We start from the raw sequence: 22972 nt of genomic DNA, 5'->3' as shown, positions 1-22972 counted from the left end.
GGTGGAGTTAAAGCACGTCCCACTTTGTTTCTAGGGGAACTGAACACAGTAAGATCCACAGTGCTGACAGCAAACTAAACCAAACCAAACATCACCAAATTCAAAAAAAGTTGTTCAGTCTGTGCACTTAAAAGAAGGGAAGTTGTAGCCCATGTGCTGTTTGACAGTTATGAGTAAACTCTGTAGTAAATAATTACATTCAGCATCTGGGTTTTTGTTTTGCAGAACACCAGCTCAGTAACTGTGCCAGAAACACTGCTGTTTGTCTCAACCCTGGATGGCAGTTTGCATGCTGTGAGCAAGAGGACAGGAGCCATCAAGTGGACTTTAAAAGAAGGTGAGCAGGAGGTGTCCTGATGCCCTCAATAGCAGTAATAACAGACAAATTAATGGGTAATTCCAACTGTTGCAGGACCTGGTAAATACTTTCTTTTCTTTCTTAATTTTGCTCTTGTTCCAGAATTAAGCTACAGTGTTTCTGGAGTCATGTTCACCTTCATAATTTCACTTGCAGATATTTTCCAGGTTTGTGTGTGGTTTTTTTAGGTTTGTGGGGTTTTTTGTTTGTTTGTTTTTCCCCCCAGAATGTTTAAGCTGTAATGGTATAATTGGTAGGTAACATGTTTTATGGGAATGAGCACAATAGATGTGTCAGCTTGTGGAGCTGATGGCAAAGGGATTGCATGATCCTGCCTCTGGAATACCCTGCATTCACTGCTACAGTGCATATCTGTAAACCTTGGGGATTTTTCCTATAACAGATGTTTAGGAACAGCACAGATTTTTAAATAAAAGAATTGCACTTGTGTAAAGAAATTTAACATTGCTCAGTGACTGGAATGGATTTTGTAATTTTTGTTACTGAGCAGAGCTGTCTTCATGAAAAATTTGGTAGTTAATACATATTTGGTTTAGTGGGACTCATGACCTATGGCAGAGATGATAGCAGCACTTTCTCTTCACTTCTGAAATAAATTAGATAGAAGGTCAAATGCAAGGAGTCAGTGATTGCATCATTCTGTCCTCTATTTTTAAACCTGCTCTGGGTTCAGCAGGTGAGCTGAAATGGTGGGAAATGGACTGTGCATTTCTGATGTCTGCAGTACAAACCAGCTGCTGTTCTTTGTGAAGCCACTCATATTGGAAAGCAAATCCAGCAGACAAAAAGTTAACTTCTTAAAAGAGCAAAGAAGGCTTTTGTAGCTCCTCTTGGAGTAAAAAGGGGGTGAGCAAGTATTTTCTTGAAGGATCCTGGTTAATAGGTGTGATGACATTTTCTGCCCTGTCTCCTGTTTAAATTTAGACCCCTCCTTTCCCTGACCAGCCTTGCTAAGGCAAGTTATCCATCTCCTGCTTTGTGGCTAGAGGCTACTGCAGTGCTAAGAAAAGCTCATTCCACTGACACAAACATACACTGCTTAGTCCTGGCCTAGAAAGGTGCCACAACTGGCATTAGTTTGCAGTTTTGAGGAAGGAATGATCCCACTTTGGTAACGACAAGGATCAACGAGGATCCTTGTCAGTGTGTTGCTCAAGGAACTTCCCTTGTTTAAAAAAAAAAAAAGAAAGGTTGCAAAACTCTAGTTGGTACAGTAGAACTGCCAGACTGGATTATCCACTTTTATAGCACTCCTTGTGTTCTCTCTGTTGCTAACTATGAATTATTCTGCAACTTATGTTCGTGAAGGGTGTTCACTTGATTTTTGGAAAGCACTTATTGCCCATTACTTTATTTCTGTGCCACAGAGCAACACACAAGGGTCAATGAAAAAAAATTAGTGGTAGCTGTCATTGTTCCAAGATGCCTCCTGAGTTAACTTAGCTAAGTGGACATGGAACAAGGGCCTGTACATATAAATTGGTAAATTAATTTTTAATGGGAGGGGTTTTATTTATTTTTGCAAAACTTGCTATGATTCTGCGTGTGTGGTTGCTCTGTGGGTGGGAAGCCCAACAGCTGGAAACAAATAATTCATGAAAGTCCTCACCAACTTTCTGTGCTAAATCCCTGGAGAGATTTAATAGTGCAGGATTCAGTATTAATATTAGTGTGTGATACAGTTGCTGAGTGCACCCTCTCTGTCACCAATATCTGGCAGTGTTGCAGAGAATTACCAGTAGGAAGCTGCCTGCACTGCAGTGTTCTTGCAGCTGCCATTTTACCCTGATTACCAGAAAAATGAACCATGTGTTGTAGCTCACGTTTGAGGAGGTCACCTGAAGTGCTGCATTGGCATCCACCAGGAAGGGAACATTTTATTACTGCACTTAAGCAGCAAGGTATTTAACAAAGGGCAATTCAGGTACATTTTATTTTCATTGGGGGAAGAAACCAAGGCACTGTTCATTATCGGGCAGTGCTTAAACAAACATGAAAATCTTGCCCTGTGTGGCTTGTTTTAATTTAGTGCTGAAGCTTATCTTAGGTATGCAGAGTAAATGAGCCAGTGCTTATCACCACAATAACGGGTTTGGGTTTCCTGCCTTCACTTAGTGCTGGCAAGAAAGGCACTTGGAGTACTTGTGCTCCCCATGAAGCAAAAAATGGGTCACTTGGGAATAGGACTTTCCACTGAAATAAGGTGTGTCCCTTGTTGAGGGTGCTCAGTACTTTCATTTCCTCTATTGGCTTTGATGGGTCCTGCTCTCTGACAGCTCTCAGGATTTTTCAGTGACCAGGTAACTGCTGCTGCTCATTCCCTGGGCCTTGGAAAGCTGGAATATGGTTGGAAAGATTATAGAAAGAACTCACACCTTGTGTTGAAGGCACTCGTTGGAAAGGGCATTGAAAAACTGTGGCACATTTCAGGTCTGAGACTAAAAAGGCTTTTGGTGCCACCTCTGACCCACACAAGGAGCTGTCAGTGCCAGGTGACAGTGGGACAGGCTCCTGCAGGCTCCCTTGTTTTCTGCACTTGCCTCTAGCAAGATCCTTAGTGAACATCCTCAGTAAGGTTCCTCAGGAGGAAATATCTTCCCCAAAACTGCTGGAAATGAAACAACCTCTGTCATTTCCTATAGACCTCTTTGGAAGCCCTGTTGGCAAGGCAGAATCAGGAGAATGCTCTGGTGTCAGGCTTCATGTTCACAGTTCTGATTTCGGTGTGAGCTTTAAGAGTGTTTAGAGAGTCCTGTTCCCTCACATCTTTGTAAAACTCATCCTGTACGTCTCTGTTAACTCAAGGGCTTAGTTTAATGAATAGCATATTGAACTGGAGATGTTAAAGATGCAGTTGTTCTAAACTGTGCTCCTGGACAGGCTGTTTCTCTGTTCTGAGAGTCACTTCTGTGTGTCCTTCTGTACTGTTCAGAGATCTCTTTTCATTCAGCAGCTCCTTAAAAACTTTTCCCTTGACAACTGATTCAAAGTATTTTGCCAGAAGAATATATAATATATACAGATTTGGATCTAGATTTAGAATCAGCAGAAATTTTGTTACGACTTTCAGTTCTCTGTAGTAATCAAAAATTGATGGCCCACAATCAATTTAGAAGGTTTGGATTTCCAGTACCTTACTTATAACTTGTGGACTTCAGTGAACTCTGTGATAAGATAAAGATAGAAAGACTTTATCTATTAATGGGATGCCACATGTAGATTTTAAAAGGGAAAGTCTGAGATCTGTAGGTCCTGCTTTTGTAACAGTGGTTTTTCCCAGGCAAGAAGGAATATCTTTGTAAATAGTTAGCCCAAATATATGGAAATAGCATAATTGCAAATTAGTAAGGATTGTCAAAGCAAAACAACTGTAGGATAGGATGGTTTTCAGGAATTTCCAGAGCATAGTTTGTACCTCTAACCTCATTTGCTGTGATTGCAACAGCAGGGAAGGCTGACATGGTTTGAAGTTGGCCCGTTAGCCCAAACCTTATGGTGTGGCCTCAGGCCAGGAAACCGTTTTTTCCAGCTCATTCCAACTCACTGTTTCAGAATCTCCCACTTCTCCTTTTGAGTCACTGGGCACGTTACAGTGATGAAAACAGGCAACTTTGTCTTGTACGTTAAAGAACACTCAGATTTCGGTCAAAGGACAAATTTTATCTCATCATGTCTTTGTGAAATATGGAGAAAAGTCAAATGCATTATATTTAGCAGTATGGGTATAGTTTCAGAAATTGTATATTTGGCTTTTTTCCATATGTGTATGCAAAGTGTGGGTTAGAACAACCTGAAACGTGCTCTGCCCACTCACAAATATATTCTGGCCATGATGCAACCAAAACTTGACTGGGACATCTGCTGCTGCCAGGTGAAAACCTTCATTCTGGGGAAGTGTAACAATAATAATTTACCAAATATCTGCACAGTCATTATGTTACCAGGTTCCTAAGAACTGCTTGTAAATAAACTTTTGGAGTTCTAAAATAAATCTTTATAATCTAGGATCAATGTTGTTTTGGCATCTTTGTTTTCTTAGTCGAGAAGGTGGAAAGGTTTTCAGACAGGATTTCATACCAAAATCCATCTGTAGGACATTGCAAGAAGTTGGCTTTTCTGCTGCTACAGGGAATGGAAGCTTGAGGGAGAGAGAAATGCATTTTTATCAGAGTTTTATCATATTTTCTTTGGAAAGCTTTTGTTCTGATGCCGAATAGTTAGTGCTTTGTTCAGGGGTTATCACCCTGCTGGTGGCGTTGGAACAGATGGGGCTGTTGCAGTGACTGTACCTAATTACAGGGAACTGCAGTTCAGGGAAATTTTGAAAGCAGGATGACGTGGTTGCAGTCCCAGCATGTCAACACTTGAGTGGGCAGCAGCTGGAGAGGAGACCAGGCCTCACTCTGACTTTTGCAAGAACTCTGGGTTTGACCCGTTGTGGAGCAGAGGGTGACTTCAGTTCCAGCTCATCCTTTTACTGCTCTGTATTCAGGCATATGAAAACTATTGCAAAACCTGGCAGCAATTAATTAAACTCAAGATTCTCTTTTTATCTCAGAGCGAGTTCTTATTTCAAAACAAACTCTGACATAGGGTTGGAACACAGCCCAACCCACATGAAAGTGAACGTGAAGGGCTCATTGTCTGTCTCAAAGGATCTTTGCAGAGCTACGACCTGAGTTCAGGATCATAAAAGTGTTAAGAAAATGAGAAAATTTGCTTCACCCCAGTAACAAAAAATGTAGAGAAATGGCTCTCCAAGGTCTTTCCAGGTGGAAGGTGCTAGTGAGAGAATTCCTTTCACTTCAGCAAATGAACCCTCCCTGGGTTTGTGTTCACTCCTCGTGAACAGCCCCATGTGATGGAAACGAATCAGATACCAGTAAATGCTTTCTGACAGTTCTTACACGACAGCCAGTGCTGCAGGAAGCCATCACAATAATCAGTATTTTGGTTCCTGGCTAAAAAAATTCCTGCTGCTTTGTAATAATTTCTTAATCTGTTCCATCTCCCTCTTCTTTATCATTGCTCGTAAATCAGATTTCAGTTACTAAGAAAACAAGGAAAAGCAGGATTTTTTTCACTTCTGGTGAAGCACATGATGGTACTAAAGAGAAGTTCAAGGACTTTCTCATGAGAAAGATGCTTCTGTACACACTGAACAGCTTGGGATTTGCCACAAGGCTTTCCTTCATGTCACCTGATATCCAACAGTGCTCCAGAAAAACACACTGGAGGAGTTGAAGAGACATTCATGAGATTTCTGGCATCTTTTATTAGAGGAGACATTGGTTGATGAAATTGGAAATTGTTATAAGTGACATTTTTCCAATACGTTTCAGAAAGATAAGCTTGGGGGTAAGAGATTAATGCAAGTAAATACTGCACATGTGTGTGTGTGTGTTCTTTCACTTTTGTGGTACTATGTGCTCGATAAAACTATGCCAAAATTCTCAGATCTCTGAGATAACTGGAGCAGAGTGGAGCACTTTTTTTGGTAGATAAAAATAGATTGCTCAGTTTTAGAAAATTAAGTGAAAACAAATTATTAGTCCCAAAATGCTTTAGTGTGTTATTATTTTTCAGTGTATTTTTGAGGCAGACAGGGAACTGTAGGAAAGTATTATGAACCAGGCTGTCCTGCAAATGTCACAGACAAACCAGGATCAGTTCCTAGAAATCATAATCTGCTTTTTGAAATTTCCTGTAATTGTTCAGGTTTTCCTGAGCATTCTTTGGAAAAACCCCTGGAATACTGATGAGCTTGAGGAACCCACACTCCTCCTGCTGAGGAGTGAGTTGTGTCAGGGCAGTAACAGAGCAGTGAGGGAGTTTGGGGCTGGATTCACATGGTAGTAGTTTTATACTGTAATTCCATAGAACAACTTCACCCCACCATTTCATTCCGAGAATAAGCAGTCCTTTTATTAAAATGAAAAGTTTCTGAAGTTAATTCCAACAAGAAACTATTTTCTTGTGTTTTGCTGACAAGAAGGTGTTCGAGTGCTCGAGTTCATCCACTTTGTATGATGGTCAGCAAATGCTTCTTTCTTACCTGCTTTTCTTTAGTAACAGAGACATGGATATCATAAAGCTTGTGGAATACTTGGAGCAAACACTGAGAAATAATTGACATTAAGTTTGGAGTGTGGAGTGTCTCTCCCAGCACATCCTGAAACCACTTTCTTCACACAAGGGATAGAAATGAATTGCTTGATGTAGTTAATGGAGTAAAGGTCTGACTAAGCAGCGTGGTCTGTAGAGACACAGAGAGAGCACTGAGTCACTGCTTTGTTTGAATGTTAATTATTCTTAGGGCCTTTGATGTGTGCTTGGGTTCTCAATGAATTCAATGGAGTTTATTTTGACACCTTGGAGAATGTACCTGGAGTGTTTTATAGGCTTAAAGAGAAAAAAATTACATCCATGTAGTTATGTTTTGAACAAAGCTGCTTTGAAAGAGTTTGCTGTTGTAAACAGAAATCAATGAAGTAAGAATAATTGTGCTGTTATCCCTCATAACTTGCTTTCTGTCTCTGATATTCTGTGTATATCTTTGGGTGAGTGCTATTTTCAGCTGTGCTGCAGCCAGGGATCTGGCTGGCTGGGGGGTTCTTACGTGTTTTTAATCTGTTCTGTAAAACCAGGACGTTGTTCTAGGTATTACCATCAAAGCCAGCAGCTGCTGTGGGGCAGAGTGGGACAGACTTTGTAAGTCCTGTGTCATGGACCCTGAATTTCTTGTTCTTGTCTTGCTTAGCTCTGCAAATATCCCAGTGCTCTCTGGCTGCCCAGAATCTGTGCCAGTTTCCCAGTCAAAGGCTCTCAAAACATAGCTGTTTTTGTTCTTATTTCCCTCCTGTTGCATCATGATGTTTGCATGGAGACAGAAGGGGTGAAAAAACAGTGTTTGCCTGATCTTTCATCCTCTTACTCAGGCTTATTCCAGTGTAAGGGTTTGATTTTCCCTGTGGAAGTGCAGATACTTTGAGGATTGCTTCCTCTGGCCTTCTGAGGTACTGCCAATAGGCCCATTTCTCTTGGGAATTGCAGAGTATGTCTTATAAATCAGGGTATTTCTGTGGTGTTGGCATCATGACTCAGGATTTGCTAAGGTCTCAGATATTTTGAGGTGTATATTGTGGGTAAAGCTGAGCAATGACTTTCAGGAGGCTTAAAATTCCTCAGGTGCTTTGTAGTTTCCCGTTTTCTGAACCGAGTTCCAGGAGCACAGAGGCTGCTGAGGTGACACTTCCAAACTGGGCATCAGCCTTTCAAAGAGGAGCAAGGTGTGCCAGTCTTGCCTTAACCCTGTACCTGGTGAGTTCAAGGATTGAATGGCCACTGTTATGACCTTTTCTTTTTCTGTGTGTGCAGATCCTGTGCTCCAGGTGCCGATACATGTGGAGGAGTAAGTGTTCCCTTTATCTCGTTTGCTGCTTGTTTGATTTTCACTGAGGTCTTAAGGTTTGGTTTATTTTGAACCCAGACAATCCGTGTTCTAGAGAAGTTGCCAACTTTGCAGGAGTCAATCTGAGGTGGTTTGGGAGCAGATACAGAAAGGATAGAATTAACTACCTGTAATAGCTAAGAGGAAACATGGTGTCTGCAGCCTGTTCTCTGGAGCCCTTGCTCAGTTTGGGGATCAGGGTGGTGACTGTGCCACAACTGAGAGCTGTGAAATGAGAAACAGCTCGGGAGGGACTCTGGGTTTGTACTTACTCCCCTCAAATAAAGACTAAAAATAGTGAAGCACAGGAAACCAACCACCACCACCACGACCAGAATCTGCAAATAGCACCCTCAAGCTGTAAATTCAGAGTGGTGCCTCCAGCAGTCTCACATTTAGCTTCTAGCTAAAATCCAGGTTTGGGGCTTTAACTTTATGCCTGTGAAGTCAGTGGTGATATCCTTTCTTTTGTGTGGTTTGGTTTTGATCATAGAACCTTAGACATCAGGGTTTGGGTTTATTTGTGTAGTTTGGGAGGGTTTGCCTTTATCTCTCAAATTTACTTAGTTCTGGCAACTCTTTTCTTGTTTCTTGCCTTCCTTATGCTTTCTGGGATTTTTTATTTGGTTTGGTTTTAATTCTGTGGCATTTTAAGAGCATATAAATCTTGTTTAAAAGCTTTCACTCAAGTCATTGCCTGCTGTGTTTGGGTCTTTGAATTTTCAAATGCATTAGTAATCTTAGATTATATCAGTTCTGCAGCTTCTTTATATTTTTAAATTTTCACATTAATAAATGAAACTCCAAAAACTGCATAATAAAAAGTAAAAAATTTAACATTGGATGAACTTGTCTGTAAAGCCAGTACTGACCACAGTTTCTTTCCTGTTCTCTGAGAAGCACAGTACAGTTTATCATTTATAATTGCTGCTTAAATCCCAGGCCAGCGTTCCTCCCGGACCCCAATGATGGCAGTTTGTACACACTCGGGGGCAAGAACAGTGAAGGCCTGACTGTGAGTATTTCAGTTCTCTGCTGGGAAGTGCCCCAGTCAGCCCCTCACCTCTGCAGAATGGAAACACACTGATTTTATTAGAGCAGAATGGGATGGTCAGGAAATGATTTCTGCTTGAAAATACCAACACCACGTCTTGTCCACTCCTGCAACTTTCCTGTAACTTGCTAAAATAAAATCGAGGTGGTATTATTCAAATGTTGAATAATCTCTGTGTGATTTGATGGGAAAGGTGTACCCAAAATAATACCAGATGTGTCACTCTCACCCAAATGCTTCATTTTCTAAAGCCATTTGCCAGAGGCAGGATTAATGTCTGTGCTGTGCTGACTCCTTTAGAAGGTGCCTTTGAAGATCCAGTGAGCAGACAAAAGTGCTGAACCTTTCAGAGTAGTCCCCAGTCCCTGTAGCCCACAGCTACTGGCAAATGTTTGACTTTTGTTTTTAAACTTTGTGGTGACACTCAGATAAAATGTTTGGCTTCCCACAGGTTTTTTTTCTCTGGCAACTGGATGATTTCCCTTCAGAACTTCAGTGTTGTTAAACATTTTAGTAAATATTTATTTACTCCCCATTTCCCCCACCTCCCAGAACAGCCAGATCAGAACTTGCAAAATGATTCCTGGTACCTTTCCTGGGTGAATCCAGGGAGCAGCAATCTCTTTGAATCTATTCCATTATTCTGATAATCTCTCTTTTTGAATTACAGTAATTTCTGCTTAAAATCCCTATTATAAAATAGTTGGAGATTCCTCTTCCCTGTCCCAACAGTTCCTTTTAGTTCCTGCTGAGTCCAAGGGGGAAGCATTTTATGCTCATTGTTGGTGAGGATTTAAACCACCCAGACAGTGTTGGTGCTGATGGGAGACCTTGGACCCCCAGTCTTGGCTCCAGGCAGCTCCTCCCTTCTCCCTGCATTTCTCCTGCTGTGAATTCCCCAGGACAGAATTCCCTCTGCTCTGGGTTTGCAGGGCTTTGACCTGACACTTTGAGTTCTCTGGTACTGCAATAATACAACCAACCAATAAAAACCTGTCACCCTTTTCTGTGAGCAAGTGTGAGGACTGTCACATCAATGTGAAGAAGCTTTTATTGTTTGTTTGTTTTTCCTCTAGAAACTTCCATTTACTATCCCAGAGCTGGTGCAGGCATCTCCCTGTCGCAGTTCTGATGGGATCCTGTACATGGGTGAGCTCACATTTTATCTCCTTTAGACTGTAAGATGTTCAGTGACTACAAAATGTGGAGAATCCCAGACAGGGAAATAGGAAATAGGCTTTATTTTGGGTAGTAATTATGATTTTTCATAAGCCTTTCTGATGACAAAAAAATCTGATTAATACAGAATTCAATTACCCTTTGAAGATTAAAACCCAACTGCTTTTCCTGAAGGAGAAAACAGCTTTTCTAAGCAGTGAATAGCCTGTATGGGGATTTTTGTTTGTTTTTTATGTGACTTCTACTTAAAGTCTTCTTACAATAATAAATGACATTGACTGCCAGACAGTTAGAATTAAATAGAAATCCCATTGCCACACAGTCAGACATCCTCCTTTATCTGAGGCACAGTCACTTCATTTGTGCTACAAATGATAACATTTTGGCTCTCTGCCCTGACTCATTTTAATTGCAGATGGATTTGGGAGGAGAAGAGGAGAAAGAAGGACAGTTATTACTTATCACAACAGTAAAATATGTGAAGATCAGGATGAATTTAGCATTGTTTTTGTGAAATCTCCTAAAGGCCCAGTATTACTTCTGCTTCTCCACTTTGGTGCCTTTCCAGTAAAGGAGTGAAAAATGTGTAAACATGTGTTGGTGTCAAAGACATTCTTAAGCTTGTGGGTGACGGATTCTTGCGTGGGATCTTTGGTTACAATCCTTAATCAATCTGAAAGGTGACCCTCACTTTTTTTTTTCCACCTACTGTCCTTCAGTATGAGCCCTTCAGTCTCCTCTGTGAGCTCGTGGGATCTGCACTCAGAGCTCTCTTAGATTTTATCAGTGTGAAAAATCATTCAGCCAAGTACTTCCTGTTCTAAATGTTGTATTTGGGGGGGTTTTCATCAATATTTGGGATTGGCCAGTGATGAAGCTAAGCCTGACTATGAGAAACTGTTTTTTTAAAAACACTTTATTTGTGCTAAGTTCACGAGGCTGCTAAAGAAAAAAGAAGACTGAAAAGCTGGATGGAAGTGCAGTTTTTCCAACTGAATGGTAACATGGCTTAAATTATGATTTCAGGTAAAAAGCAGGATATTTGGTACGTGGTTGACCTCATGACTGGGGAGAAACAGCAGACCTTGACTTCCTCCTTCACAGAAAGTCTTTGCCCGTCAACATCCCTCCTGTATCTGGGCAGAACAGGTCATATGCTTTTTTTTCCTGTAGCTTATAAGAAAATTGTGTTTGTTAAAGTTTAGGCTTATAACAAATGACCTGATGTTCAGGTTTTCAAGTTTATTTCTTAGGAAAGCTTCTGTAAATTATGATTTTAGACTGTACACAGAAGAATTGGTAATAGATGGAGCATATCCACTGACATTGCAAGTGTGTGCAGTAACTGTTGGAGTTACACCAACACCATGGAGGTGCTGACTGGGAAAAGGGAATAAGTGTTGCAGACTTGTTCTTTAACCCCTCTATCAGTGTGTTCCTTGAGTGAGATAGTGTTGGGAAAATGCAGCGAGAGAGCAGTGGAGGTGTGTGTGGTGACTGAGGAGTGGCTCAGATTTGAGGTGATTGATTCTGTTCTCTCATAGGTTTTTTTGCTTCACAGACTGTATATTTTTTAACAGAGTACACCATCACCATGTACGACACCAAGAAGAAGGAGCTGCGATGGAATGCCACCTATTTTGACTATGCAGCTACTCTGCCTGATGAAGACATAAAATACAGTAAGAATTTGATTGCTGTCTCCCCCTGCACTGGGGTTTTGTGTATAGGCAGAAATATTCTGATTTTTTTCTGTAATTAACCGGTGAGACTGTCTGTCTGATTTCTGTGCAATTCATCTTCTGCCAGTTTTTATCCTTCACATACTGCAATATCTCACCCCTCTTAGGTGGCTCCAGGTTAAGTGAATCTAAGAAGGTGCAGCTCTTGAAGGGGTTTCCTTAAAATGTAGTGAGGAATGGCAGGAGAGGCAGCAGAGCTGAGCTGTGCTGCCCCTGACTGCGGGAGCAGCGGAGTGCAGTGCTCTGGGCCGGCAGCTGAGCTGCTGTCGGCCCCCTCTGACAAATGCTCTCTGATGAGCTGCTCTGCCAGGGAAGGTTCCTGTTAACCTGAGGCATAACTGTTCTGTTGTTGAAGCTGCAGCAGTCCAGGTGCCCTGTGTGTGTGTGTTGCAGAGATGTCCCACTTCGTGTCCAACGGGGACGGGCTGGTGGTGACGGTGGACAGCGAGTCCGGGGACGTGCTGTGGATCCAGAACTACGCCTCCCCCGTGGTGGCCTTTTACATCTGGCAGAGGGAGGGGCTGAGGAAGGTCCTGCACACCAACGTGGGCATCGAGACCCTGCGCTACCTGACCTTCATGTCCGGGGAGGTGGGACACATCACCAAGTGGAAATACCCCTTCCCAAAGGAAACGGAGACCAAGAGCAAGCTGACGTGAGTGTGAAATTCCCGTTGTTCTCACTGGCCATGTGTCACTAAAACCTTGTCTACACACAAGTCAAGGGTTGTGCTCCAAGTTGCAACACAGTGAAAAGAATACATAAAATCAGCTCTAGTTCTTCAGCTGCTATGTCATATAATACTTGATGTGTTACTGTATAAAGTCTGAGACCAAACCAAAAAACTTATCAGAAACTTAGGTTATACACACATGTGTGTATATTCCTAAGTTTTATCAGATGTTCTCTGTTGAGTAGTTTCTCATAATGCGGAATTAAATTGTTTTTCCTAACGTGAAGCCTTTGACATTATAAAAATGGTGCACAACATTTTGGGAAATGCCAGTTATTGAAAAATACAGAACTAGGACATGAGTTACATCAAATGAGTAAGTGCTGGGAGTGATGAACTAACAATGCTTTCATAATTAGAAAGAATGCCTTCATAGTTCAGCAATACCTCAAACAGTTTTACAGATCCTGGCTTTTCAGGGCAACAAATCCTGATGATTTGGGAAAGTCATGCACTTGTTCTGCAGGATTGTGCTGCCCAGGTTTTAGCTAAGATGGTAAAACATCCATTTGCCTGTTGCTAACCCTGCCTGTCTCTCCCCAGCCCAACCCTGTACGTGGGGAAATACTCCACCAGCCTGTACGCGTCGCCCTCCATGGTGCACGAGGGGGTCACTGTCGTGGTGAGTTGGGTGGGCTTGGAAAAAGGGTTGAAATGGAAACACACATAAAAACATATTAAACTAAAAAGGAAAATAAACCACTGAAGACTGTACATCTACAGAAATGTGGGGTTATTGCAGATTGCTATCGAGAAATGCATAGCAAATTCAGTGTGTCCTGAAACAATTGTCAGCGAGCCCGAGGACACATGGCCATGCTTCAGGAATCATTTCAATGCTGCAGAGCAGGAACTGCCAGGCAGGCTCAGCAGGAGAGGACCTGAGGTTACTGCTCTTGGTGGTGCTTTGTGGTTCTTGTTAAAATTGCTGATTTGTTCATCAAAGTGACTCCCCACAGAGAGGAAACTGCATCATAGTTTTGTTTTTCTCACTGTGGCTGAAGAGGTAGGAAATACAGATCCTGTTTAGGAAAAAAAGTAGGGGGAGTAATCTCATCTCCCAGGCAACATATCCCTGAGGAGGTCCAATGTCCAAGGCTGTGGAAGCAGCTGCTGAGGGCAGAGTGGCCGTGTTTGCTCACGGTGATGGTGCTGCCAGTAATCTCTGCCTGCCCCCCCATTTGACCTCCATTTTTTTATTTTGCTGCCTATTTAAATAGTCCAAGGTCACAGGAGCAATAACTGTAACCATAATTTCTCCCCAGCCCCGAGGCAGTGCCATACCCCTGCTGGAGGGGCCAAAAACAGAGGGAGTCACCATCGAGGACAAGGGCGAGTGTGTCATCACCCCCAGCACGGATGTGAAGTTCTCGGGGAGGCTGAAGGACAAGCACAAGCTCAACTACTGGAACGACTGGCTGTTGATAGGTGTGGGAGGCCCTGCCTGGCCTTAATTACCCAGTTCTAGCCATAGTTTCTAATTCATCCTCATTTGCATATGAATTAATGTGTTTAAGTATCCACTGGTCACTGTTTTTCCCAAGGCTCCTGTGACTCAGTGACAGGGTGAAGAGGGCTTAGCTCTGTGTATGGAAAGTTGTTTGTTGTTTGTTTGCCCCCTCCCTCAGAGAGGGGCACAGGTTATTTATTATTTACTGTAAATACTGTATTCTTACTTTCATTCTCACCATATGGATCAGATGGTCATGTGTTCCCCATTTTATAAATGGATTAAAACACAGAAGCTGAAGAATATTAAGTCTCAGCCTGTCTTGTGAGTCCCAAATCTCCAAATTTCGGAATTGACTTTTCATGGTATTTATAGTTTTGCTTCCAAAATGAGGAACTGTCTGAAGTTCAGTTTTTAGTGATGCCTACATGATGTAGGAGCTCTGCTCAGTGTGCAGCTTTCAGCTTCTTTAAGTGCCACCTTTCTCTTCCCATGATCCCTTTCCTTGTTAATACTCTCACTCCTGCAGTACAACAGGCACTTCCTTAGTTTGTATTCCTGTGCAGCCCTCTGTGCTGAGGGACCTCTGCCCTCCATTTTCCCTTTTCCTCTCCTGCATCTTATTTTGTGGTGTTCTGAAACCTTTTGTAAATCAGCTTTATATCTGCTCTTCAGCAAAGATGTTGAAATCAAGGATATCTTTCCTAAAAAAAGGACAACTTTCAACATTTGTATTTTATTTAAAGGGCACCATGAAACACCATTATCTGCCCCTACAAAGATCCTGGAGAAATTCCCAAGCAACTTACCTAAGAGGCCTGAAAATGTGATTCCAGCTGACTCTGAGAAAGCCACTATTGAAGAGGTTTGTGATTAATAATTATATGAGAATAATATATTATATATATGTGACAATAAGATAATATATAATAGTTATATGAGAATAATTATCTTACTGGGTGGTAAAAGAATATAAAGGAGTAGAAGTTGGGGAAGGACATGGAAAGGAAGCTGTATGGAATTACTTCACATTTTTTGTGTCAGATTTCCATGTCCTCAGCACACAGAATCACTGGTGTATGCTGTGTCATTCCTTATTTCACAATTAAGGCTTTCAGCTGCTTTTTTTTCCCCCACATGCAGGGATGACTTCACTTTGACTTTGGCAGGTTTAGAAATGACTAAAAATGATGTGGCAGAAAGGCCAGATGTACTGAGCTAACAGAGCTTTCTTGGCCTCAGGTCATTGGCATCGTGGAAGGTTCCTCCACAGAAGGGCCTCCTGCTGCCCCCCAGGACATCGAGGAGGCTCCTGCCCGGCCCCTCCCGCGGCCGGAGGCTCCGGTGGACTCCATGCTGAAGGACATGGCCACCATCATCCTCAGCACCTTCCTGCTCGTGGGCTGGATGGCTTTTATCATCACCTACCCCATGGTAATGCTGACCTGGCTTCCTGTGCTTTTGGGTGGGGGGAGAGTCGGTAACACTGGACAGCCAAGAAGTGATACAGGAGTTAGTTACCCACTCCAGGGATTTTCCCTCCTCCCAGATGTGCACTGGGGAGCAAAGGCTACAAATCTGACTTAATAGTGATTTCTTTGAGCCAACTCTGGAGAGCTTTCTTCTTTCATCTACCAGTTGTGGTTCTTGTAGGTGTTACTCTTTTTAGATAAGATCTTAACACCATTTGCTTCACTCCTCTCTTCCTCACCTGAACCAGTCAGGTTTTCCAGGTTTTAGATCCAAGCCTTTATCCTTACGTTGTTTAAAGACACCTGGGCAACCTAGTAGCAGCTTTTGCCATAATAACCAACCCCTAGGATTTCTCAGCTTGGCAGTGGAAGTTCAGAATGAGATTGAAACCCTGTGTGAATGTTCCCCAGCCTGCAGGGCTGGCAGGGACATGGCAGGAGAGTGTTGCTCCCACCTTTCAGATGCAGCTCCCCAGTAGCTGTAGGGCTCCCCTGTGTGACCTGACTGTGCAATCTTCACTGAGGTCTCTCTCGCAGAGTGTCCATCACCAGCAGCAGAGGCAGCATCAGCTGGAGGAGAAGATCCAGCTCTTGCAGCAGCAGAAGCTGCCCTTTGGTGCCCCCAGTGACCTCCCCCCCGAGGCGGATTTCCTGGACACGTCGTACGGGCGCACGGAGAGCTCAGCTGGCAGCACCCCAAACCTGTCCCCACGGGCCTCCAACCACTCTGCCTATTCCAGCATCTCCACATCCGACGGCGGGAGCTGCCTCTCCACTGAGCAAGAGGAGGGAGGTAAGGCTGACCCCATGGGGTTTGTTGTGTCTCTGTTTCCCCAGTCTGTGCTGATACACTGAAGTAGTTACTGGTGATATTTTGTAGCTCAGCAAATGAAAAGACCCATCCTCCTCATCCAGCCTGACCCTCTGCACACCCCAGGGCACTGACCCTGTGCAGGATTATTTGCATTACACAAATAGCTGAGAGGTTGTGCTGCCCATGGCAGTGTGTTCCTATAACCTGTAGCCATTCCAAGGAGAGGGGCATTTAAATAAAAACACATATTTATGATGATTGACTGGAATCAAGGACTAAGGATTACACACACTGCCTGCCTTCCTGCCTGGTCTGCCTGTGCACTCACTTGTCCCCTCAAAGGCCGTTCAGGGGAACTGCTACTAAACCCACTTCCATAACTGTCAGTCAGCATTTCCTAAATTCAACATCTATAAACTTTTACAAAGAGCTTGGCTGCTGAGAACCACTCATCTCTCACTGCCCTGAGCCATCATCTTTGCAGACCCTCTGTCAGGTGTTGTGTGTGTGTTTTGACTCTCAGTGTTGGATCATTTGGTCAACAGAGTATTTCCCTCCTCAGGGTGAGTGCCGGTGTGGAGATGCTCATTTGCTTTCATCATCTATGTGTTAAATTTAAACATGAGCAAAGAGACTTTTCCAGACTGGCCCCAAAGGCTGTGCAGTTGTAAAAGGCTGCCTTGCCCCATCCTAAACCGGTCCTTGTTCCTCTTTTCTTGTTCAGATGAAGATGCAAACCGAGTGATGGTTGGCAAGATTTCCTTTAACCCCAAAGATGTACTGGGACACGGAGCTGAAGGGACAATTGTTTACAGGTAGAAGAGAATGTGTGCACTGAACAGACCAATGAATGTTGTGTTTGCATTAGGCCCTTTTAATTTATTTTTTATAAATGCCCTCACATACCTAATGTGAACAGAAGTGAAACTTTCTGCATGTGTCTGGAGTATTTTCACGCATTTTCTTCAGCAGCAAAAACTTTTACTGTACTTCCCTAAGAAGTGTTTAGTGCCCAGACGTCCCTGATTCCTCTGGCCACGCTTTGTGCACAGTGTGAAGGTTGGTGTGGTTTCCCTCTCTGCCTGCAGGGGCACCTTTGACAACCGCGATGTGGCAGTGAAGAGGATCCTCCCCGAGTGCTTCAGCTTCGCAGACCGGGAGGTGCAGCTGCTGCGGGAGTCGGACGAGCACCCGAACGTGATCCGGTACTTCTGCACGGAGCGGGACCGGCAGTTCCAGTACATCGCCATCGAGCTCTGCGCGGCCACGCTGCAGGAGGTGACAACAGGGATGTTCCAGTTACTGCCACCGTCACCTCTGTGACAATTCCACATTCCTGGGACAGGGGTGTTTTCAGACCATCAGGAAGACACCCCTAACCCTGGACTGATTTAAGGACAGACACTGTTGTCTTTTGATTTTTTTTCTAGTCATTCTCCCCCTCCTACCACCCAGACTTTTGAAAGCTCTCTGCCCTTGTTGGTGGAGCACAGTGCTCTACAGAATTCTAGCCCTGAAATGACACTTAGAGATCAGCACCTTCAGCCAAAACAAAGCTCTTTTCCCTGTGTTACCAGCTGGCACAACATACCCAGTTGAATCTTTCTGGGGGGGTGAAGTGCATGGATTTACCATTTATGCAGCTGCTGAGCAGTGTTGGGGCTGACTCTGCTTGTTCTCTGTTGCAGTATGTTGAGCAAAAGGCCTTCAGCCACCATGGCTTACAGCCCATCACTCTCCTGCAGCAGACAACGTCTGGGCTGGCGTACCTGCACTCCCTGAGCATCGGTGAGAGCCTCTCCTGGCAGGGCTGCATGAGGGGGACGTTCTCTGCACTGGAAAAAGAAGAGAAACTGCTCTGGTTCTGGTCTGCCCACCTGGCCTAGTGGCAGGTGGCCCTGCCCATGGCAGGGGGGTTGGAATGAGATGCTCTTTAAAGGTCCCTTGAAACCTAAACCATTCTGTGATTCTGTGATTTGACGCCAGTATTGTCCCTGTAAGATTCTGCTGCCCTGGAGTACTAAAGCTAGTCCTTACTGTTAGTGCAGGGTGCTCCATTTTTTGGATAGAAGTCATATAGAATATGAGGACTAGTGGTGATGGAATAAAAAAGTGATGACAATCCTTTGAAGTCAGCACTTCAGTTTAACAAGCCAAAGTTCAGCCCTGGGAAAGGTTCACTGAAAGAGATGTAAATATTGGGAGTGCCTGAGTGGTAAATGGGTGTTTGTAACAGTCCACAGGGACCTGAAGCCCCACAACATCCTGATCTCGATGCCCAATGCCCACGGGAAGGTCAAGGCCATGATTTCAGACTTCGGGCTGTGCAAGAAGCTGGCGGTGGGTCGGCACAGCTTCAGCCGCCGCTCGGGCGTGCCGGGCACCGAGGGCTGGATCGCTCCAGAGATGCTGAGTGAGGACTGCAAAGAGAACCCTGTAAGTCCTCACCCTTCCCCAGGAGCAACCCAGACCCTGCAATGCACAGGACTTGGTGCTTGGGCCTTCAGGCTCCCTTGCAGCTCAGTGTGCCATTCTGGAAATTTCCTTCTGCTCCGAGATGCAAAATAACCACCCTGTGATGATCAGAGTCTTCAGGGGGAAAAATATGTCCTTGCTCTTAAAGGTTGTTTCTTTGCAGACCTACACCGTGGACATCTTCTCAGCTGGCTGTGTCTTCTATTACGTGGTGTCAGAAGGTGGCCACCCCTTTGGCAAGTCCCTGCAGAGACAAGCCAACATCCTGCTGGGAGCATACAGCCTGGAGGCCCTGGATGCAGGGAGACATGGTAAGGACACACCACAGAGATCAGGGAGTGTCCCACGGTGTTAAGTGCCAACAGAAATGAAAGAAATATGGCTCACAGGATTCCCAGCCTGGCAGCAGTCACAGTTTACTCCTCAGGTACTCCTGAAGTAAAGGGCCTAAAGTTCTCATTTACAGTACCCCACAGCATCTCTGGGATACACATTTGGAATTCTGTGAAGTTATTTCCTGTAGTTAAAGGGTAGGAAGGAGCTGCACTGTGATATTCTTAGTCTCTGAGTCAACCCTTCTGCCTTCCTGCTGTTGCCCAGCATGTCTCTGAGGGCACACCTGAGCTAGCCAGGCAGGAGGAAGTGGAGACCATGATGAATTTGTGAAGTTCAAAATACTGTAAAAGTACAAAATGCTACATTTCCCCACAGCCTAAGAGTGTAGGAAAAATGAAATAAAACCAAAGAAGTACCATAAATTTCCCTGCACCCTTTTCCTTGCAGAAGACATAGTTGCTCGTGATTTAATCGAGCAGATGATAAACATGGACCCTCAGAAACGGCCGTCTGCCAGCTGTGTGCTCAAACACCCCTTCTTCTGGAGTTTAGAGAAACAGCTCCAGTTCTTTCAGGTTTGTGGTGACCTTTTCTCTCCTTGAGTTCTCAGGACTCCTGTAGACTTTGTTCAGGTCTTGAATTCAGAAGCCACAACCTTTCTGTGAGGAGTGAAGAGCCAAGCTGTAATACCTGGGAGTAGCTCCTAAGGAATTGGCTTAGTCACAGAGTCAAGGAGGTTGGAAAAGACCTTTGAGATCGAGTCCAACCTTTTACCCAGTACCACCTTGTCTAGGAGGCCAGAACACGCTGTTATCAACTTCCCTTGGTGTGAGGAAGGTCTCCAGCAGTACAGGACTGAGGATGTGGCCAGGGGGGTTTCAGGAACAGCAGTGAATATGCACTAAGTCCTGATCTGGGGTGGGAACTGGCTGAGGAGCTGAGGCTTTATCTTCTCTATGCTAAAAAGGCTTTGGCAGATGGTGAAACAAATCATCTCAGAAACTTCTGCATCCTATTCCCAAGCACTGTCAAGGAGTGAAGTGTAATTCTAACTTCATTACCAGGATGGGCTGTAATTGGCCAGAAGCAGCAATTTGAAATTGTTGTGAAAAACTCGGAAATAAAACTAGAAATAACCTGACTGTCTCCTCCAGGATGTCAGTGACCGGATAGAGAAAGAATCTTTAGATGGTCCAATAGTCAAGCAATTAGAAAGAGGTGGAAGAGAAGTGGTGAAAATGGACTGGAGAGAGCACATCACTGTTCCTCTTCAGACAGGTAATGGGCAGTGTTTTAACGAGGGGAAGGGAGTTAGATGCTGTTCCCAGTTTGCTGGGATGGGAAAGTAAGGATAACACTGTCTCTGTTTTGGCACATGACCTTTACTTGTCAGTAAAGTATTTCTTCAAGCTCAAGTCCATGTTCATGTACTGAAACAGCCCTACAAGGATCTGTGGTGTGGGGACACACCTCAGCAGCTAAAACTGCATCACAGCACAAGAAGAAATCGTGTCATTTCTCTTGCAGATCTTCGAAAATTCAGATCCTATAAGGGAGGCTCAGTACGGGACCTTCTGAGGGCCATGAGAAATAAGGTAAAGGACTCCTTTCCCTCAGCACCACACCCTCTCAGCACCACACCCCCCTGCTTGGTGCCAGCCTGTGCCATCCCTTGGTTTAGGCCCTGAGCTCCTTCACGACAGAATAGGAGGTTTCCTTGTCCAGGAAGACCAACAGCTCTACTTACAAGAGGCTCCTTGTACATAAACTGAGCTTTCCCATCTTCTCTTTTCCTCCCCAGAAGCACCATTACAGGGAACTGCCTCCCGAAGTGCAGGAGACCCTGGGCTCCATCCCAGAGGACTTTGTGTGTTACTTCACAGCTCGGTTCCCTCGCCTGCTCCTGCACACCTACCACGCCATGCACATCTGCTGCCAGGAGAGACTGTTCCAGCATTACTACCCCGAGGACTCTGCAGAGCTCAGCCTTGCAGGAGACACTGTTTGAGGACAGGGATGGAGCTTTCTTCTCTGGGACCAACATTCCAAGCACAGGCCTACCTTTAGCAGGGAAAAGTGGGATCAAAGAGCTGAATTCTCTCTCTTTGAAGAAACCAAGCTTCCAAAAAGTGCCTTGTCCCTCTGCCTGCGCTGGATCAGGAGGTGGTGGGAGCCCAAGGAGCGAGAGGTAAAGTGGTGAACCCTGGGGATGGAGTTGTACTCCAGGGCAGTGTTCCAGACTGTGGAAGTGGAGAGCAAAAGCTGGATAAAACCATCACCCAACATCCCTGTACTGTATGTGATTTTGTAACTTATGTGTTTTACTACAAACAGAAAAAAAAAAATCAAAATACAGCGATTGAAATCATAATTACCGAGGACTGGGAACTGCAAAAGGAGCCCTTTGGTTGTAGCAAATCATCCAAACCTGCCCTTGCACTGCTGCCCAGTGAGGTACTGGGCACACCAGTGATTGCAAAGGGAATCATCGCTCATCAGCCAAAACCAGTAGGAAAGAACCACTGCTGGTTAATCTGTACTGCCCCAGAAAATTAGTCCCTCGTACTTGAGCAGATACAACTTCTAAAAAATACTGACTTGAAAAATCAGTTCAAGGTTTACCTTCATGGAAAACAAGCCTCACTGTTTAATATCAACCAGTATTCACAGAAGAGCTTGACCAGCCCTCGACTGAAATCACAGGGTCAGAACAGCCCTGCACAAGCCCGTGCAGGAAGCACAGCCCTGGCAGCCCAGAGCTGCTCGTGGTTCATCAGCTGTCCCTCAGCAGCAGGAAAACGCTGCCGAAACGGAGCCAGAGGTGAGAGAGGCCTGGGGAAAAGGAGCTAAAGAGGAAACAAGGAGAGCTGTCAGGAGCAGAGAAACCAGGGCAGTGCTCAAGGGGTGCCATGGAGCTCTTTGTGCGGGCTGGTGATTCCATGCCTGGCAGCCTGGGTGTGTAAGGATGCAGTATTTCTTTTCACTGGCCCTGAAGTTGTGACAAAGCATCATGTGTGCAAAGGATGAAGAAATGCTGAGTTCTGTAATGTAACTGGGGTGTTCTTTTACTATGTATTTATTTAAGGTATTTATATTTATTTAATTTTTACTACAAAGTGGTATCAAATCCAAGTGGCACAGGTATGAAACATGCCAAATCAATCTTAATTGGGTTTGTGTTTGTATTTAATCACCTCATAGCAACTGGAAGAGGAAAGTGATACTGCATCTTTCAATGAACTAATTAAAGGAGAAATTACAGAGTGGGAATTTGTATGACTGTGCCATTGTGTCTTAAACTAATAAATTATTGCCAGTAATGTGTATGATTGGGTGCATACAGCTACTTTAAAGGAAGCTTTTTTCCTAGTTTTATAATGTATGAGAGCAATTTACCTAAGATGCCAAACTGTGCAGGTTACATGTTTCTAAAGCTTGAAAAAAAATAATGGTAATTTTACCTAAGAAGATTCAAAGCCTATTTCATATTTTTGTACTTCTCATGTAAAGTTCTTTTATAAATCTACTAAATAAAGACTTGTACTCAGATTAAAACCCCACAGCTCTTAGTGACAACGTGTGTCTGGGGTCTGCTGCCAGAACTGGGCTGGGGGCAGCGAGGAGGGAAGAGGCTCCTGCCTGAGCAGCCTGTCCTGCCTCCCTGGAAAACAGGCACATGCCTGGTTTGTGAGCCTGCTCCAACCACTGCCTACCTGCTAATCCCAGATGGGGCTCCAGTGCAGGAACCACACCGAGCTGCTGGGGTGGTGAGCACTGAGCCTCCTGGACCTCCTGGGCACCTCACTGTGTTACTGTGACAGGCCCCAGGCACCATCACCTCCTGGAGGCTGAGGCAGGTGAGCAGGTAAGATAAAATGGCTGCAAGAA

At 44.3% G+C, this 22972-nt stretch overlaps 1 protein-coding gene across 3 annotated transcripts; it reads left to right on the top strand.

The window, feature by feature from the left end:
- Positions 1 to 230: 230 nt before the first annotated feature.
- On the top strand, positions 231 to 22413 carry ERN1 (endoplasmic reticulum to nucleus signaling 1). Of its 3 annotated transcripts, XM_008926312.2 has the most exons (21): positions 231 to 337; positions 7757 to 7790; positions 8772 to 8844; positions 9960 to 10032; positions 11089 to 11211; positions 11643 to 11744; positions 12198 to 12459; positions 13081 to 13159; positions 13803 to 13965; positions 14734 to 14852; positions 15230 to 15421; positions 15997 to 16252; positions 16998 to 17088; positions 17362 to 17551; positions 17962 to 18061; positions 18510 to 18709; positions 18912 to 19059; positions 19532 to 19659; positions 20239 to 20362; positions 20612 to 20679; positions 20886 to 22413. In XM_008926312.2, the coding sequence occupies exons 4-21, from the start codon at positions 10029 to 10031 to the stop codon at positions 21090 to 21092; spliced, it is 2556 nt and encodes an 851-aa protein (XP_008924560.2). In that variant the 5' UTR covers positions 231 to 337; positions 7757 to 7790; positions 8772 to 8844; positions 9960 to 10028; the 3' UTR covers positions 21093 to 22413. The 3 variants fall into 3 exon arrangements, with proteins under 3 accessions (XP_008924560.2, XP_017928651.1, XP_017928652.1); XM_018073162.1 differs by lacking the exons at positions 231 to 337; positions 7757 to 7790; positions 8772 to 8844; positions 9960 to 10032 and adding an exon at positions 10673 to 10742; XM_018073163.1 differs by lacking the exons at positions 231 to 337; positions 7757 to 7790; positions 8772 to 8844; positions 9960 to 10032 and having other exon boundaries at positions 11107 to 11211; positions 11624 to 11744.
- The last annotated feature ends 559 nt before the right edge of the window (positions 22414 to 22972 follow it).

Source organism: Manacus vitellinus, unplaced genomic scaffold (genome assembly GCF_001715985.3).
Source record: "Manacus vitellinus isolate BGI_N305 unplaced genomic scaffold, ASM171598v3 scaffold_24_pilon, whole genome shotgun sequence".
NCBI classification, from domain to species: Eukaryota; Metazoa; Chordata; class Aves; order Passeriformes; family Pipridae; genus Manacus; species Manacus vitellinus.
The sequence above is the reverse complement of the archived record's forward strand: the minus strand, read 5'-3'. Positions and strand labels throughout refer to the sequence as shown.